Source organism: Mizuhopecten yessoensis, unplaced genomic scaffold (assembly GCF_002113885.1).
Source record: "Mizuhopecten yessoensis strain PY_sf001 unplaced genomic scaffold, ASM211388v2 scaffold8183, whole genome shotgun sequence".
In the NCBI taxonomy this organism is placed as follows: Eukaryota; Metazoa; Mollusca; class Bivalvia; order Pectinida; family Pectinidae; genus Mizuhopecten; species Mizuhopecten yessoensis.
Window position 1 is genome coordinate 748,196 of NW_018407420.1, and position 19,229 is coordinate 767,424.

General features: G+C 35.0%; 1 protein-coding gene across 1 annotated transcript; it reads left to right on the plus strand.

The window, feature by feature from the left end:
- Positions 1-1,311: 1,311 nt before the first annotated feature.
- LOC110455234 lies at positions 1,312-14,056 on the plus strand. The gene is made up of 10 exons (XM_021505228.1): positions 1,312-1,434; positions 1,941-2,156; positions 3,271-3,355; positions 4,637-4,734; positions 6,550-6,711; positions 7,358-7,492; positions 7,748-7,866; positions 8,488-8,723; positions 9,624-9,713; positions 12,487-14,056. The coding sequence occupies exons 2-10, from the start codon at positions 1,952-1,954 to the stop codon at positions 12,872-12,874; spliced, it is 1,518 nt and encodes a 505-aa protein (XP_021360903.1). The 5' UTR covers positions 1,312-1,434; positions 1,941-1,951; the 3' UTR covers positions 12,875-14,056.
- The last annotated feature ends 5,173 nt before the right edge of the window (positions 14,057-19,229 follow it).

The following is a 19,229-nucleotide window of genomic DNA, read 5'->3' on the forward strand; positions in this document are numbered from 1 at the left end:
TCTAGATTCAAGTGAGCTACTGACCAAAGAAAGACAACTCGTGGTCAACATCAGAAAAAACCCGCTTCAAATCAAGGTATTATTACGAAATTGTCAATATTGTCAAATATTTGTTATTAAAATCGTAGGTCCTTATGTATTTTACAGAATATAGAAAATCAAAACAGAAATTAAAAAAAACCAGAAAATCTGCAAGATAAAATTCTGGACTTCCTGCTGCCATCGAGGAAAATCGTTTCCATGCTCAAGTTAGGATATTGTTCTAAAATAAACTTTGTTGTAAATCATGTGACATGGTCAAAAAGTCAAGTCCAGACATAGAAAATGGAAGTCGACTATAAATCTTCCCGAACGTCTTCCAAATCTTCCACAAGATGGTTTATTTTGTTTTGTATTACTTCATCACTGGAATAAGAAACTGTGCTTGAGCATATAGTCTGAGTTTGAGAATGAGAGCGAATTTGTGAAATTTGAAGTTACTCTGAGCCAAATAAAAACTCCTTTTGGTTGCTCTACTCTCTACATTTGTAAGTCAAATTTCAGTGTGCGTACCGCCATAAACGGGACATTTTCTAAAAATATCTATTACAAGATGATATTTCTGGCTCGTGGTTCCGTAAAAAGAACGCGAACACTGTCAGATGCTTGAACTTGGTATTTGTTGATTAACTGTACCAAAAAGGTGAGCCGTTTTTCTTCATATTGGGAGATAAACGATCGATAGGCCTATAAGCAGAAAATGATACATATACAGTAGTTAAACTGGTTTAGAGTCAAATAATAGTTGCCCTGATTATATTTCCTTTCCAATCTAGCATTACATTTTGAAGCAAAGAAAAACCCCATATGTGTCTGAAATTCTGAAATTGATACTCAAATAGCAGTAAAGAAAGCTATGTTTTTAATAAGCAGTCGATAAAGCTGATATACAGAAAAATTGACAAAAAGGTAACATATCGTAAAAATTGCAAATTAGAATGAATAAAAAAAACGTCTCTGCATAAGTGAGCTTACTTGTATTCACGTGCATGGTCGACTGCGATCAACCCAGTCCCGTGCCACTATTCATGTCCATGTCCTAGTTTCTTTTTATTTCAGCATTATTATTATTATCAATTATTGTTATTAGTTGTATTATTATTATTTGATAACTATTATATTATTATTATCTTATTCCACTCAGATTATAAGGCGATTCGAAAAATACAACGGAGAAATTGACAAACAACTTATCCAAGACATTGTTTTGTGGTGTACTACCTAACTTTTCAGTCTTCTCAGGAGTTATCTACCCGGAAGTTAGATGGTTATATTAGCAACACACAGACGCTTGTTTTGACTTGACTGTCATGTAGATGTCTTCGCTCTGTTTGCACTGTCTCACCTGTTGATTCCGTTTTAGATAAGGTCCATTGCAAGATTTCAAGAACACTGGTATGATGCTTTTCAATGTATTTTGCTTGTCCGTTTAACTTCTATGATATTGACGTTTGCTCCGTCTACCAGATCTTATTACTCTCTGTAAGTCTGTGACTGTGGTCTGTTTTATTGATATAACGGTAAACTCATGTTAGTATTTTATTTAACTCAACTTCTCCATCTTACTGGACATGCCTATATGATTCAGATAGCAATTATTCACCGAATAAGTCCTATCACAGGCTTCTGAAACTTTATCCGTATGTTGATGAATATAATAAGTCCTAGAAAAAAGAATCCCCCCCCCCCCCCAAAAAAAAAAAACCCCCCCCCCCCAAAAAAAAAACAACCCACACCCCTTTCTATATATGGAAATACAGAGTCTCTTTAATACTGATTAGAAGCAGAGGAAAATATGCATTGAAATCTTGTATTTCTGCAGTAAGATGTTAATTTGGGATAGCAACTACATTTGTTATACACTTAGTCAATATTTTGATGTTCAGTTTGTTTTCCTTCAGGATTTGTAGGGATGCATTCTCAGCATGACGGTGCGGACAGTGACAGCGATTGGGACAGTACGTTAGACTTCACCTCCCCGCGTCAAACAGGGCCACACCAAACTCCTCACATACAATTGACAGAAGAGGAAGACAATGATGACTACAGTCGGAACGAATCTGTCATATCCAACAAGGACAGACCAAAACCCAAAGAAAGAATTCCAGTGCCAGCCAGTATGTTTATCTTGTGCATTTTATATAAAAAATTACAACAACAGATATCACAATGTTTTTGGTGGAGTTGTTAGGGGTCGCATAGGTGTCAACATCTGAAACCTCCAATGAGGAAGATCTCCCTCATTCCACAGATTTCCAATTTTCCATTGAGGGCGAAAATGTGTGATCATGTGACCACATTTGATAGGATGTAGATTTTGAGTTTGTGTGAGTATGGACTTGAGTTTAGGGAGTCGTGAGGGAAATTGTTAAATTTTGTCCAAATTAAGGGAGTCTCCTTCCGAATGAGGGAGGGTTGACAGCTATGGGGATAGGTGAGGGAGGCAGCGTGTAGGATGTATGTGGTATCTATATGCATAAGCTATATATTACTTAGTGCTGTAATCAAGGGACATAACTCATCTGGTTGTAACACATATTTTGCATTTGAGTTCAGTTGTGTTATAGACAAAGTGTGCTTGTTGCCTGTGCATGCCATTGGTAAACAAGGTTAAATCCGACGAATCATCAATTGATAATCAAGCACGTAGATGCTACAATATCCAGAGAGGATGCATCAGCTTTCACTCGATTATATTTGTTTTGTGATCCTATGCATCTATGTGCCAAAATTATTTGGTCACAACTAAATTTTGTCTTACATGTATGTTATTCTATGTACATGTGTACTGTAAAAAACAGCCTGTGACTAAAAACATTCATGAGGTCCTGTTTTTTTTTTTAAATTGTGTTGTATTCATAAGGTCCTACTTTTATTTAAATTTAGTTGATAACAGCAGTGCAATATTAAAGAGGGAAGTATACATGTGACAGATGTCATAAATAAGAAAAATATTTAAAAAAATATATGAAATTTCCTATAGACTTATGTTAATTTCTCTTGGTGGTGCCACTCAGATGGAAGCATACATGGGGGTCTTAATATCATGGGAGAAAATCAAGTATTGGCAGATTCATGGAATTGAACTGATCTTGCTGTCTTGGGGAAAAGCAAGTGTGGTGTACATTGTGCCACCATGCCAGCTTACTGTAACAGGGCTACAATAATATAAAGGAGTATAAAATGTAGTTGTTGTTAAAAATCACACAAAGTCTTTGCGTTAAATTTTAGACCAGCCAGTGCCTCCTGTGAAAGATGACGAGGACGCATCTGTAAATAGTAACCTGTACGCCACTGTTCAAAAGGGAAAAAATGGGTATTGTACATTTCACTTGTTATAACACTATTTAATGTCATGTTTTACTTAATATCATTTCTTCTTAAAACTTAGATTTGTTCCCAACTACAAGTATTTTATCTTTGAGTGTAGCGAAACTGGACTGGGTTGAGCGTCAGCAACCAGGTTGCTCAATTGGTAGAGAGTCCGTCTAAGAGTTCAGAGGGTCCCGGGTTCGAACCCCGATCTGGCCGTTGCATTTCTCTTTCCCCTGTAATGCTATTCTGTGTTAATGTCACTTATCTTTATATGATGTTTGCCTTTCGTTGCATTGAATCAAAATTACTATCTAAAGATCAAAGAATTTCTATTTTTATTATGCATATATCAACAATTAGATTACTGATGTTTCTTTCATTAATACGAAGAAAAACATAATTTTATGATTGAATATTTTTTCTGTGTCACCTTCCTACTTGGACATCAAATTAGAAGGCCACCTTTATCAACTTTTTCTCTGAATGACTTCCCGTAAAAAAAGTAAAGCCATGGATAATATTTTTTGGCATTTAGCTGTCAGAGTTAAAATGGCCATCTGAAGTTTGATCGAAGGAATGACTTTGATCCATTTAAGTTAAAGTGTTGAAAAATAATGTTACTTCTCAAGAGCTGCAAGTCCTGTAGACATAGTATTTTCCATATACCATACCTACCCACGTGAAAAGCTTATAAGTTTGTTTACATAAACCATCTTGACCCATATTCATCGGTTTGTAAGATATGGTTCATTTAAGACTTAGAGTCAAAAATGATATTTGCCTTTCGTCTTGCATCGCTTGGATGATTGAGGGCTATCAAACTATAATTGATCAAATGAATAACCTTGACCTGCAGTTATAAGCTAGGTCACAGAGGTCAAATGTATTAAAATCAGCATATTTAACAGGTCAGAGTACATAATGGCTCTATGTTTTTTTTTGTTTAGGTTTTTATTACGAAATTCTGTTAAAACATTTCCCTCAAATATTGATCTATCTATTAAAATGTTATACTCACCACAGAGACTAGAGTGGCTTTAACCCATTCACCCCTAAAGTCACATTTGAACCTTACCAAATCAAAAACTGGGCAAGTCTAGTTTAAACATGAAGGGGTGGATGAGTTAATATATTAGAATATTTTCTTTAGAGACCCAGTAGAATGATGGTTATATTCATGATACAGTTACGTCTTGTCCAAACACGTGAATTTTAATCTGATTATACATCTGGTTTTTCTGTATTTATTAATATTGTTATGACCCTTTCTTCTTTCTTATAGTAACAGGTCAAATCAGGGAACTCCTCGGAGCTCCAGGGCTGCTCTTGGAGAAAGGGATGGAGACCCCCCTCCTTATAACTTCAGGGGAGCTCTAAATGGTAAGCTGTCATTTGTTTTCATATTAATTGAATGAGAGACATTAGTGAACATGAGTTAACGCCCTTGCTAATTATAAGTCACTAGATGGCGTTGCTACCAACTTGGTCCTATATATCTAATGCTGACATTGGCACTGCATGCTGGAAGCAACAGGCACACAAAGATATTTCCAAAATATTCATCAGCAGAACAAGCGGAAACAGTATTGTAATTATTTACTGTTAAAAACTGGAACTTGTTCAACTGATTAATTGTAAAATCATTTGCACTTCATGTTTAAAAACTGTTAAAAGTGTGACAGGGTTCAATTGTACATAGGATTAAGGTCGCCTTCTAGCTTCGAGCTAGAGGGAATTTCCCTTTAGCTCAGTGGTAGAGCGTCCGACTAGGAACCTGGATATCGAGGGTTTGATCCCTGGTGGAAGCACACTATTCTCTTTCCTGTTACAAATGGTGTTCATGGCCCTCCCTGTGGTGACAGGGAGTTAGAACCTGGGTTGTGGTGTTCGAGGGCGAACACATTTAAAAAGGGGGGAGTAGTGTGGCAGGGTTCAATTGTACATAGGATTAAGGTCGCCTTCTAGCTTCGAGCTAGAGGGAATTTCCCTTTAGCTCAGTGGTAGAGCGTCCGACTAGGAACCTGGATATCGAGGGTTTGATCCCTGGTGGAAGCACACTATTCTCTTTCCTGTTACAAATGGTGTTCATGGCCCTCCCTGTGGTGACAGGGAGTTAGAACCTGGGTTGTGGTGTTCGAGGGCGAACACATTTAAAAAGGGGGGAGTAGTGTGGCAGGGTTCAATTGTACATAGGATTAAGGTCGCCTTCTAGCTTCAAGCTAGAGGGAATTTCCCTTTAGCTCAGTGGAAGAGCATCCGACTAGGAACCTGGAGATCATGGGTTCGATCCTCGGTGGAAGCACACTATTCTCTTTTCTGTTACAAAAGAAATCAAAAATGAAACAATGACACTTTTCATTTGAAATCTCTTTTCATTAAAATCATTATGCATTTAGGAAAACATTCATAAATTTTAGGTGCTTCAGATATTTATAGAATGTGTTTTATTTGATACTTGCAATTCTGAAGTTAGCATGAAGTTTGTAAGACCAACTTGGTTGCAGCGCCATCTGCAAGGGAGATAACTCACTGTTGTCTCTCACTGGAATTGATATAAGCATTTATCATATTCTTTCATAGGAATAAACATTACAAAAGAATAATCAGCTGAACTTGATATTTGAAGTTAATAAGTGATTATTAAAAAACTGAGGTTGATAGTCGCTTTTTGAGTGAATAAGAAGCATACTTGTCAACTTTTTAAAATCTCCATTGGGAAGATTACATGTGCTCAGAATTAAAAGCATAAACAGGAAAATAACACTTTTAAATGACACCTGCAGAGCTGTTCTTTCAGATGATATCATCAGTTCTTCGAAAATTGGAATAACTTAACAAATTCACTTGTTGAACATGCTCCATTCCAAAATTGAGAGTCTCCCTCCCAAATTGGGAGAGTCAGCAAGTATGATAAAAATTTAAACAAGTTATTTCAACTTATATTAATCACTCTTACTGGCCCAGATGTTAGCGCGCATTGGTCTTAATGTGGGAGGAAACCGGAGTACCTGGATAAAACCAACGTGATCGGGCAGGTGACCCCAAGCTTTTTACGTCTGATCGGGGAATCTAATCTGGGCTGCCTTGGTGAAAGGCAAGCGCGCTATCCACTGCACCACAGTCTACCCGCTAGTATGATAAAACCTTAGTTTTGATGGCACTTAAAGTTGATGTTGATTATTTTCTCTTGCACAGGAGCAATTACCCCGGACAAACAGCGCACTGCGCAACCACCTGGGAGAGACCAAAAGGAGGGTTTATATGATACTGTTGCTTTTGAAAGAGCGCCAAGCCCCCATCCTGCTCCAAGCCCTGCTGGTAAACGTGCATTGGAAAAACCATCGGATAGCATCAATAGTAAGTACATTGAAGTCACATCAGCAATATGTTCTCTTGTATATATAGAGGATTGAATACTATATATTTAACATGAGGAGGCACAGTAGTCTAGTGGTAGGACACTGGGCTCACGACCAAAGGGTTGCAGGTTTGAGTCACGGCACGGCACTGTGTTGTATCTTTGAGCAAGATACTTTACGAAATGGCAGCTCCGGCTGTATGCTCCCCCGTGAGTTGAGAAAGATATTGGCTGGTTGCAAAGGGAAGGCCCTATAAACACTGATAACATTTTGTGAACTGCTTTGAGATGACCTACGTACTAGATTGTCATAAAGCGGTATATAAGAATCTGGAATAATAATTATTATTAGTATTTATGAGTATAGCAGAATATCAAGTGTGAAGCATGTGTGAACATATTTTGAGAAGAATTCAGATGAGATTATGGTGACAAAAGAGTTTTGTCATAAAAACACTCGTAAAATTGATATAATACAGTGATAAATCACCTGGGTTCTGTATCCATAGAATTTTGATTTGAACCATAAAATTCCTGAAAATACTGAAATTTAACATGGTAGGACCCGTTTCTTTTAACCAAACAGGGGGAAAACCCAATACATAAACTAATTGTAGATTGATCACTGCATGTAATATGACACAGGCATGGGATCATGGGATGACTCCGACCAAGATGAGAGGACTTTGAGAGAACTTAGAGAGAATTTTCGGCAGGAAAAACAGAAAGAACAGCAGGCAGAGGATCTGAAGCTCAAATTGCAGCGAGAAGCTGAATTAGGTAGGTCTATATATATATAAACAGGCAGAATACTGATTTTTTTTCTCGCCTTTATAGATGCTGGTTGTACTTCAATTGTTAACAGGCAGACCCCATGACTAACAACTTCAAAGGTTAAATTATAAACAGTTTTTATGTATTGGATCAATCAAATTGCAATAAACAACAGAATTAAGATCTACAGCCACAACATTTTTTTTAAAATTATTCTAAGACTGATTAGGTATTGATGACAATATTATTTTGTTGACACAGAGAAACTAGACGAAGGACAGATGACCAACAGGTCAGAAGCTACATGGAAAAGCTGGGCTAGTGGTGGGCGTGGCAAGAAAAAGAACCCAGCATCCAGTCGAAATAAAGCCATGAAGTCGGTATGTCTAATAAGCTAATATGTGCTTGGCTGGATTATTTTAAATCTGAACTTTCTCAGCATGGGTACTTCGATAACCAGAGGGTAAAACCTGGTGTACCAAATTTGCCATACGTAATAGGCAGCAGTAAAGATTGAAATTACTCCTATTGTAGATATGGGTACGAAAAGGGGTAATTATCCCCCACTCAATGAAGTTGGCGGGAGATATAGAAATGGGATCTGTCCTTGTGTGCATCCGTCCATCCAGTTAAGAAGAATTGATCTCATCTATGAATACCTTAGTCTACAACTGCTATACACCTTCGATATTTTCATGGTTTATGCATCTGGGGTGGCTCGACTGATTGCATGTTGCTGATGCTGAATTTGACCTGCATTTCCTGCTTCAGTGACTTGGTTAAGAAATATTGGTCATATGTATATAATACAGGTTAAGAAGAATTGGTCTCATCCATGAATACTTTACTACAACTGCTACCCCTTCGATGCTCTCATGATTCATGCATCTTGGGTCGCTCTACTGATTGCATTTTACGGATGCTGAATTTGACCTACATTTCACACTTAAGTTTTTTTGTTGATTAACACATTCTATGACAAATTATTTGTCCTTGATCAGGAGTCAGCTGCAGCTGTGACGAGGGAACACAGAATTGCACTTAAAGCTGAAACACCTCGAACAAATCGGGAGGTAGCATTGGCTGTAGGTCAAGGTCAAGTAATAGAGCCAAAGTTCATAAAAGCAGAGACTCAGCCCGAATCTAGAATTGAGGCAGTATCTCCTGCTAAAGACATCGCCATGGAATCTCCAGCCTACATTGATCCTCCTTTCATTGTGAAAGATGAGGACGGAAGGTAAGACGATCTACAACATGAAGTGGAATGACCCTGGGGGTTCATATAATAGCACTAGTGTACATTTTAGCTCACCTGACCTAATGAGCACACCTTGAAAAATGGAATTCAATATTGTATAGTTATAGGGTGTGCCCCCAAAGAGGAAGCACCAAAAGGGAGAAACAGTTGTTAACTCATTCACCCCTGAAATTAATTTTATAATAAACTATTCCAACCTTTAAAATGGAGGAGTCCAAGTGTGTCTTCAGGGGTGAATTAGTTAATCTTTCTAAGACAACATTGTATTCCTAAAATAGGAGTAGATAGATTTTGACCTCTTTTTGATCTTATGGAAAGTCCTTGGCAAAGAGAATTGAATAGTACATAAATGAAGGGTGTGCTCCTCAGTGCAGTTAGCGATTTGGTGGCCAAAATGGAAGATACATGTATGGAGTTAATCTTTTAAAAAATTACTAATCCAACATCATCTGGTGTAGGAATTTCGACCTTATTGGCCATGAAGGAAACCATGAGGGAAGGAAGTTCAATCTTTTATAAATAAAAGGGTAGGTCCCTTTGGGAAAGAATTGGGGCCAAAAATAGTGGTTAATCAGTGAAGGAATTTCTACTTAATTTCCATGGCATGAGACATAGCTTGACAAAGGGAATTACATCAATGGAAACTATGGTACTTTGGTTTAGACAGGAATGGGCCAACGGAATTCACATTTGAGAAAATTAACTCATTTACCCCTGAAATTTCATAATGAACTATTCCAACCTTTGATTGGGAGAGTCTAAATGTGTCTTAAGGGGTAAATGAGTTAAAGGAATGTACATATATAATGTTTTATACACATACAAATGTATATGTTATTACTAAATTACACATTAATCATTATCTTGTATATTGCCCAGGAGTGTGTATTACTTTGGCCATGGCAGTCTGCAGTATTACGAAGTGGAGGATGACGCAAGTGCAGCATTCATGCCAAGAATTGCAGAAAAGTAAGTGTGTTTAACAGAATAAATGTGGAAGGTTGAACATGGTATCAGCTGGTTCTTTGTACAAGAATGTAGTGTTGTTTTTCATTTTTTGGCTTGTTTTTACAAAAAGGTTTTTTTCCCCACTTACATGTAAAAAACGTTATACAAATGTATGTACTTAGTTGAAAAAAGTCGTTTTTGCACCGAAGTGAAAAAACCCACTTTTAATTCTATTGCACTTACATACAAAAAAAAGTTTTTTTACACTTAAGGAAAAACGAAGGTTTTTTTCACACTTAAGTACAAAAAAACGTTTTCTACACTACATGTAAGAAGTGAACGAACAAAAATCTTGACATGATGGCAAGTGAAAAATAATTAAATGAAGAAAAAAAATGTCGTTATGTGATTTTTTGCCATTATGTCCTGTTTTTTTTCACTTCAGTATAAATTGTATACACTTTCGTGTAAAAACCTTTTCACTAAATTAGTTTTGGTATTTTTTCCTAAAACGGCCACCCTAATTATAGGTTTTACCAGGGTGACATACTCCCTTTGCAGAAAACAACTTTTCCCAAGTCTTCCAAGGGTTAATGTGATTCGGGTGATACCATAACTGAGTGTATTTGTCAGTACTCCCCAGGTCCCTACAAGGGCACCAATGAAACAGAAATCTTCATTTTTCAATGCTTATGCTAGGAGTCGAACGCTGGACCTCTGGTTTACTATAGTCTTATATATATGCTCTACCACATGAGCTGAACAGAAATACACCCTAGCCGAGTCGGTATAAAGCTTCCATTTTCCATCAATACATTTCAACATACAGTTCTGAAAAAAATGTGTGGGATTCAAATGAACTGCTTGGGAGAGACAGAGATGTGTGATGTCTGAATGAACACCTCAATTTGGTGACATTGCAATAACTGCCTAAGTTAGTACTTGCCTCTGTTTTCAGTAGATCAAATCAAGCGAAGTTAAATAAATTTGGCACATTTTGAGTCTTTCCCAATTATTTAATGTAACCCTTAATTTATTCAATAATGAAGCAAAAAAAAAACAAAACATAAATTTATCAAGAATACAAAGGCTAACTTTGCATAATCATAAAACTGTACATGGCCCCTCTGTTTTTTTCGGATGCGATGGGTATACCAATCTCTTACCCTGGACAGGTGTATCCGCACTTTTACCGGTGTGAGATTTCCTTGTCTCACGCTACGGTTGAGACGGGGGGATTCCCCTATTCATAACAATGGCATGACGTCACGTCAACAATCCATCAACGTCATGTCAACCCTGAATTTAGCATGTAACGTTATCATTACACAGCCTCGTGTTTGGCAACTTAAGAATCCTCCCCCTCGGGTTGAGATTCTCCTATCTCACTCTCAAGGGGGTGAAAGATTCTATTTATCTCATCACGTAAATCCTCAAATTCATTTAATGCTAGTAAACAATTTCTGGATTTTTTTAGTTGCCAAACAAAAAAATGTCCAGGTTAAGTGCACTAATCAAGCGCCTACACACTGTCTGTTCTACAACAGTAGAAAACTTCTCAAAAATGGAACATGAAATACAGCAATCCGTATACGTATGACCTGGATAGTTAAATGGATTTAAATGAATCCAACAAAAGCCTGAAAATGATGAGTGATTTATAATCGTATACAACTATGACATATATGTATATAACAATTGTTAGACCTTTTGAACTTGTTTTGAATTTGACGATCACGGGACAGAAAGGGAAAAAAGCACCAATTATTCTTTGTTTACATTTTTATTTCCCAAATTAAAACGTTTTTCAATGTCGTATTTTGATTTTAACAAGATTTTTGCGTGATCATCCTGAATTTTAGCACATCAATTTCTTTAATTTTTTATTTACAGGTAAAAAAAACTCACCTGATATACTGATGAGATTATTATCTTTGATGCACTATCAATGAAAGATAATACCTTTTAACATGTATAACGTTATTTTTACATATATAAGGAATTTAAATTTCTGTCTGAAAATTAACAAAAAAACACAAAAGAAGCTTACGATATAAAAAATATATCATTGTTATATTGTTTCAAAAATGTATGCAGTTACTACTTTAAATTTTTATGTTTTGGACAATACCTAACACATTAAGATTTTTTAATTTATATAAAATGGTAATCACTGAGCAGTATTTTGGATTATATTATCAAGATGTTAACTATTATTAAATTTTACTGTTCACAATGCATATTATCTTTATATTTTAGAATAAATCTATCGGAGCCAAATTGAATTTGAGAACAGAATAAAATCTCGTTACTTATTTGTTGTGATGGGCTGATGATAGGTTATAATCGAAAATCGATCGGTTTACCCTTTCCGATTCCGATTCCGATTATTGATTACAAATTCCATAATTCATATAATCAGTTCATCACTGAAACCGAAGTGTTGAAATGTGTTCCGTGTAAAGTATGTTTTGAAAGTCATATATTTTACCATTTACATTAAAATTATATACTATATGATTGATAAAAATGCATGAAAGTTGCTTTATATCCATTCATTATAAAAGAACGAAACCTTATGTTTAGTGAACAACTCTGCCTATTGATGTTATAGCTGTTACCACTTCATTAGGGTACTCAGTCCCATACAATTACCGGTCGCTTATGCATTCGATCATCGAACGGTTTACTACTCCCTATTACAAACCGATGATCGATTATTATTTTTAACCGATTGTCCATCATTACTTATTTGATGCTTAATCTAATGATAGTTTCTCTTTTTTTCTTTCAGAGCTGAAATTGTTTTACAACGAATCTATCAAGAGTTTTTCGGATTACTGCGTATCATAACAAGTGTTGTTATTTTGTTGATTGTTGAACTTATGAAGTATATCATAAAGTATATCATACAACCACTGATTGTAGGGGTATTCGGTACTATGGGTGACTACATAGCCAAACCTGTATTTTCATTAGCTTTTAACGGCTTTGTGCATCCATTTGGAGTGTTTATGTGGAACTGCTTCATGACTTTGCGACACATGTTCAGTCCAATCAGTGAGATTCTGAGAAAAGTATTTATACAACTGGCGATGCTGTGTCGCTCAATACGCTGTGTAGAGATTCACTGGAAAACAAATCGCTCCGAGGAGAGGATCACAGACCTAACCCAAGTTTAGCAAGAAAACATTTCAGGTTGTGCTCATTTTATCCATTAACTTATATAATTAATCACCCCTTAAATTTCATAACGAACTATTCCAACCTTTGAATTGAAAGAGTTCAAACGTGTCGTCAGGGATTAATGAGTTAAATATGTTTAGAGTACCCCATTATTTTAATCACAATTTGTAACTATGTACTATGTACATTCATTAGTCATTGGTATCTGCCAAACTGTTCTGACCTTACTTAATTCTTTGTGAGACAAGTCCTAGCTAACTTCCATAGAAGAAGGATGACAGGCTGGGTAAGAACATATTGGTTGTCATATAGTAAGGTTCTTCTACTTCACTGGCGAGAATCAAATTTTGTATCATATAACATATTATGTACCACGTGATATACACATATCTATATATATATATGTTTAGACTTGAAACACATCTTCCATACACTTATCATTATAGAGTGACGTGTCATAAGTCATTCACGATACATATGTTATCCCAGGGAAATGTTATGTTAATTCATCTTTTTTCCATAAGTTTCCTTATTTTTTTTCTTACCATTTTCATGAACAATTTCCACACGACTGAAAAGCTATGTAAATATAAACAACAGAAGTGGTGGATAATTTTCTAGATGTGTATTGAGTTTCATCACAATTGATTAAAAATCAAGGCAAGAATTAAAAAAAAATAACATAGAACTTGATTGCAAAATAAGATGACATGAAAACTTTATGACACGTCATTGTGTAATTATTAGTATTTGCTTGTTGATATATATTTCATACTATGCAATACAGGTGCACGTATTTTTTTCTCTTTGTTTTATTAAACATGTATGGCTAAACAAGGTTTGCATATACAGTAAAACCTCGATATATTGCCAGTAGTTGAGTGAAATATTGGCATTTTAAAGGAATTTGGCGATATTTATCGAGGAAGACTTCAAATGAATTGTTAAGAATAAAGAAAAAAGAACATTTTAATGTTTTGGCGGTAACCAAGATCGAAAATGAAAGGTGATGCATAATATTGAGATTTTCATGTTATTTTAAGGTAAGCAATATAAGCAACATATTGAAATGTTATCGTATTTATTTTTTTATTTTCCGAACGGCAATACGGTGAATCAATGTGATATACATGTACTTATATTTTTTCATGTTACATATGATCAAACAAACTTTTTTATACTCATTTAATTTTTAAAAGTTATAAATATATTTATAATTTAAAAAAAGTTTTAATTGAATAAAAACCAGATTGTAAACCAAATGGTAGCACGAGATATTATGAGATCTGTCTGTGATAAATGCTTTTGAATATGTCACAACTCGGATTTTACCATGGTAACATTCTTTTGGGACTATAATACTCTAGACAAAAGCATTTTTGGTGCACACAAACTTGAGTGCGTTATCAAATTTTGAAAGAAAGGCGAACAAAAAATGTCTGCACTCCCAAAATATGCAATAAGAACTATATATAAAACCGCAATTATCGTTATCATAATTTAGCACAATAATTCAAATATGAAAAACATTCAAATATGAGTAGCTCATATTTTCATAATATTTCATATATTTCTTTCTTTATGAAGGACAACAGCCTGTCACAGATCTGTATGTAATACGACGACATGGCCTTGTAAATTACATTGAAGGTCCAGATTTCCCCTGCAGTGATTTTGAATTGTGGTACCCTTTGTTACTTCCTTTTCTCCAATATAAGCCCCCTTCGAGGAGACCTTGAGCCGTATTCATGAAACTGTTCTCATGCTCAAGAATGTATTTTGTGTTCAAATAAATTTCTGAAACCCACTTTAATCAGGTGACACGATTAAAATGTCAAGTGTTAACAGCGAAGACGTTATTCGGTTGTAAGTCTGTATAAAATGCTTCCATATCGTTGTTAAAATGTGACTTTTCATTCATTTATCACCGGAACAATAAATTGAGCTTTAGCACAGATCATAGGTTGTTTGAGCATGAGAACGGTTTTATGAATACGGGTCCAGAACATGGTACAACAAATTCACCCGTGTTGAATTCATTTAATGTAAATAATTTTGAGGTGTTAAAATTCTCGTTTTTTTCGCGTTTTTGAGTTAATTAGCTTGAAAATATCCACACGCGAACATGTATTTATAGATTTAATATATTTAAGAAAATAATATCTCAGAAACATTGCTACTCCGAAAATTTCCACATTTACAGTATAGAAAACTATTTAGATTTGTGAGTATAGCCATGTGGTTCTTTATTGGTATAGCGTATTATACATTTTAGGTACATTGACTTTAATGTTTCGAACTCTTTCCTATCATATATAGAACATGTATACAAGAATATATCATCCTTCGTCACTTAACTCATGTTTTACATTTAGTTAAAGTTTTAGTATAATATAAGTGGAATCTCATTTATCAAGTACTTATTGATACACCGATGTATAAGTACTTACATCTGGCCTAATAGTTGTATTTCTTGCAATGTATTTTAGCCGAATCAAAACATATCACTACACCGAATTGCAATTTGTGTCACAAATATTGATAATGCCGTCCAGGCCCCGTTGCCTTTGCCAGCTCATGTTACCTTTATATACAAGTGTTTTATAGTAATATTGTATAAATAAATATCGCCTTATATGTAAATGAAATCACAATAGCTTGTATGTCATCAACGCCTTCAACAGTTGAAGTAGTCCGATTTACCATATCATATATACTGCTGTATAACCTACATGTAACCCAACCGTCTATATAGTATTTAGTCCTGATATCTGGTATATACAGTACGCATACCTGTAACTTATAATGTTGTATATTCTATAGACAGTGATACATGTGTATAAAGAACACTTGTGGACAATGAAAAGGGTCTTAATAGGCAGGTGGTGTTCACGTTCAAGTGAACTTGTTGTGATAATAAAATGGACAAAATTAAAGGGGTCAGTATTGACCGTTATGGGTCGTGATATAAGGATGGCCACATGTACATTGTTTCAACACATTCTTTCGGTAAATTTTCAGAAATCATTAGTAATTCATAGTCAGTCCACAAGAAATGTGTTAAACTATTTTAATTATAAAAGTAGGAACCTGACTAAGATGTGCTTATCTTGTGGCCATTTCAATGAAGCTAAACCCTGTTGTGTACTTTTCGGATTCCGTCGGAGATGATAATTCTCTTGTTTTGCTTTCGTTGACGAAAAAGGTTAATTTAGCGCCTGTTATGACGCGAATTAAAACTAAATTGGGGAATAAAATGTATTACCTTTTGAAAAGCCATAATATTATGTGCCTAATTTACACAAATTTATTTTTAAACTGCTTAATTATACCACGGAGAAATAATTCGTAGACCCAAAGATTATAAAATAGAGAAATGTTTCGTATTGTATGTGTTTATGAAGCAAATTATTGAGAAACCCAAAATACCTCGTTTTAACGATCTTTTCCCACTGCACTGTTTTTTTTTCTCATATGCGATAACCTCTCCTTAACTTGGTATAACTGTAGAATAATTGGGCTAGGATACTTTCGATAAATCAGCGATAGTCTAAAGTTCAGGGTTTGAATCCGAGTCTAACTCGAAGATTGTTTTTTTTACACTGAGAACACTGATGTTGAATATATTTTAGTTGCTTCAGTTTTATCATTTCTCATAAACGACCCACCTGCTGTGGTTTTCTTTTCAGAAATGATTTATCAAAGCTATAAGCATGCCAGAAAAAACAGTTTCCAATACTTAATTACATGTTATGGCAGTGGTACAGGGACCCTTAAACCATATTGATATGTAGATGTATATATTTCTGAATATCATTCTGAACTAGATATGCATTAAATAAATAGATAGCGTTCACAGCTTCATTTACTGCAGCTTTAGTAAATTATTTCTTAAAAGGACCCCATGCATTACGGAATTTTCCTAAATTCTTTTCATCGACAATGTTTTGTTTGAATTATTGCACACACACACAAAATACCAAAAAACTAATTTAATTTTCACTTTAAAAGGTGTGGAATTATTCAATGTTATGTTACGCCTGTAGTGGGGCAGAGATCCTTACGTTTTTGCCTTTGAACTTCTTGATGCCGTCCTACTATTGTCTGTGACATCTATTGTCACATGACCATCATTGTCCTTCCAAATACATCTTTTTTAACAGTCATAGAAAAATTATGCACACAGGGCCTTCCTAGCAAAAAAAACAATATGCCGGAAAGAATGAAAGAAGGATATGTTTTGTGGAAATGCTTCAAGCTTCTTGCTATCATGGTACGCATGCTCAACTTGGGAACAATATAAGTGTACTGTATGTGAAATAATAAACGCTGTATCAAATGTAATCAAATATTTTTCGCACTACAACTATTTAAGAAATGACTTATGGCCTCTTAGAATATAAGTATAGCTGTGGTAATTGTGTACTAAAGGTATACAATTGTTTCTCAGTTTTTCCAGAGAACGATTATTGTTTAGTGGAAGGACAGAGAGATATATGTCATATGAGTAACATTATCCAAGTCTTTGATACAAATATCAATAAACCTACTGCAATATGTTCATGTTTTGTGAAATGTTTATTATTATAAATAGCTCATCACAATGCTTGGGATATATATATATAACGATTTGTGTCGTATAATTCGTGGTAGATATCACTGGTAAGTCAAAGTGTCTTTTTTACACACAATGTGGACTGTGAACCCCGTCCACAATTCGCAATGCGTTCTTTGTAAACTAGTATCTTAATCAAAACAGGAAAATGTATTGCGGTTTTACTTCTTATCATTGTAGATGCAATTTCATGCAAAACAACAACAACAACAAAATAATACCGAAGTGCCAACAAAACCGTAATTTAAAATCGATAAAACAAGGGAAAGGAGATTGTTGTTGATATATTAATTGTTGTTTCCAATTTTCTCCAAAAAATAAGTTTTAGCACATCCGTTCGGCATTAATTGCTCTTCGTATGATTGTGATTTAGTTTAAGTTGTCCAATAAATAGCATTTTCCATACAATATTTGAATCTTGTTTGTGATATTGTTTACACTTGCTGCTGATATATATATATATATACAGTCGAACCTCGTTATCTCGAACTCGTATAACTCGAAGACCCCGTTTAACTCGAAGTATTTCATCGGTCCCGGCCAAAACTCTTCTTAATCTTAGTAATAAAAACTCTGATAAATCGAACTCTGAAAACTCGAAAAACTCCGATATCCCGAAGTGAAACATCGGTCCCAACAACGTAAATCCTACATAAAAATATCTCCTACCTCGAAGTTTCTTAAGATTCACAAGTCTATCATATATTCTTTAATTATTTGACGCAGTGCTACGGTAAACATCGTTCTAAATGAGCAGCTTACGCTCGGTCATAATTACTTCGATTAAACTTATGGCATTAAAATGTGTTTGACTGTAAAAATACTTTGTACAAATAAAGAAACAAACTTCATCAATGTTGATTAACAACAGTTAGTACTTACTGCCGACACACTACAGTGATTTGTATAAAGACTTGCGCACTTTCATTTCCGAGACAGAATGTGTGTTTATTGTAACATTACTTAATTAATTAATATGATTATGAATAAGTTATTTTTTTTTATTTAAAATAGTTATCTTTTTGTCATCTATCGACTGTTTAAATACGTTGATTGTCAGAGAAATCAATGACATCTATAGCCTCATATTGGACCAAACACGTTACCAAGCTTTATGCCAACCATAGGAACTCGCTTAACTCGAATACTCTGATAACTCGAAGTTTCCCAACTATCCCGTCGACTTCGAGATAACGAGGTTCGACTGTATATATATATACAAAGATCGCTTAAAGATTACTGATGTGGTATACGTAAGATACTGTTAAAGTTGGATTTTTCGCGGTGTAAAAGTATTTGCGGTGTTATTCGCGTTGAGTAAACAAACTGGCTTGAAATATCCACACGCGAAAGTATAAAAAGAAGAAACTGCTTGGGAGGTCGAAGAAACTTGTCTTTCGTTTTTTATTATAGATTTCTAAGCTTTTGCCAACGTGAATTATTGCATCACTATCAGTTTTAAGGGTCACAACGCCGGAATTTCCGCTTTTACTGTAGTCAATATTAAGTTTTAGATTGCGGAAATTGAAAATTGTTTACTTCTTATTACTGGAGAGATTGCATATGTCGAAACAAAGGTTGGTGAAATATAAAAGGGTTATGATCTTAGAATCTTATTCAGAGTCGCAGATTGATGAGATGTAATGTTCCATATTATGCTAATATTCCATAAGGAGGTAGATAAAGGTTAACAATATAGTGACCTTTTTAGTCGTAAAGTATTCGATTTGGAGCCT

Coding starts and splice junctions, on each gene's coding strand:
- LOC110455234 (XM_021505228.1), top strand. CDS start 1,952: ATGCATTCTCAGCATGACGGTGCGGACAGTGACAGCGATTGGGACAGT. Junction 3,356..4,636: donor GTTCAAAAGGGAAAAAATGG/GTATTGTACATT, acceptor TCTTTCTTATAG/TAACAGGTCAAATCAGGGAA. Junction 4,735..6,549: donor CTTCAGGGGAGCTCTAAATG/GTAAGCTGTCAT, acceptor TCTCTTGCACAG/GAGCAATTACCCCGGACAAA.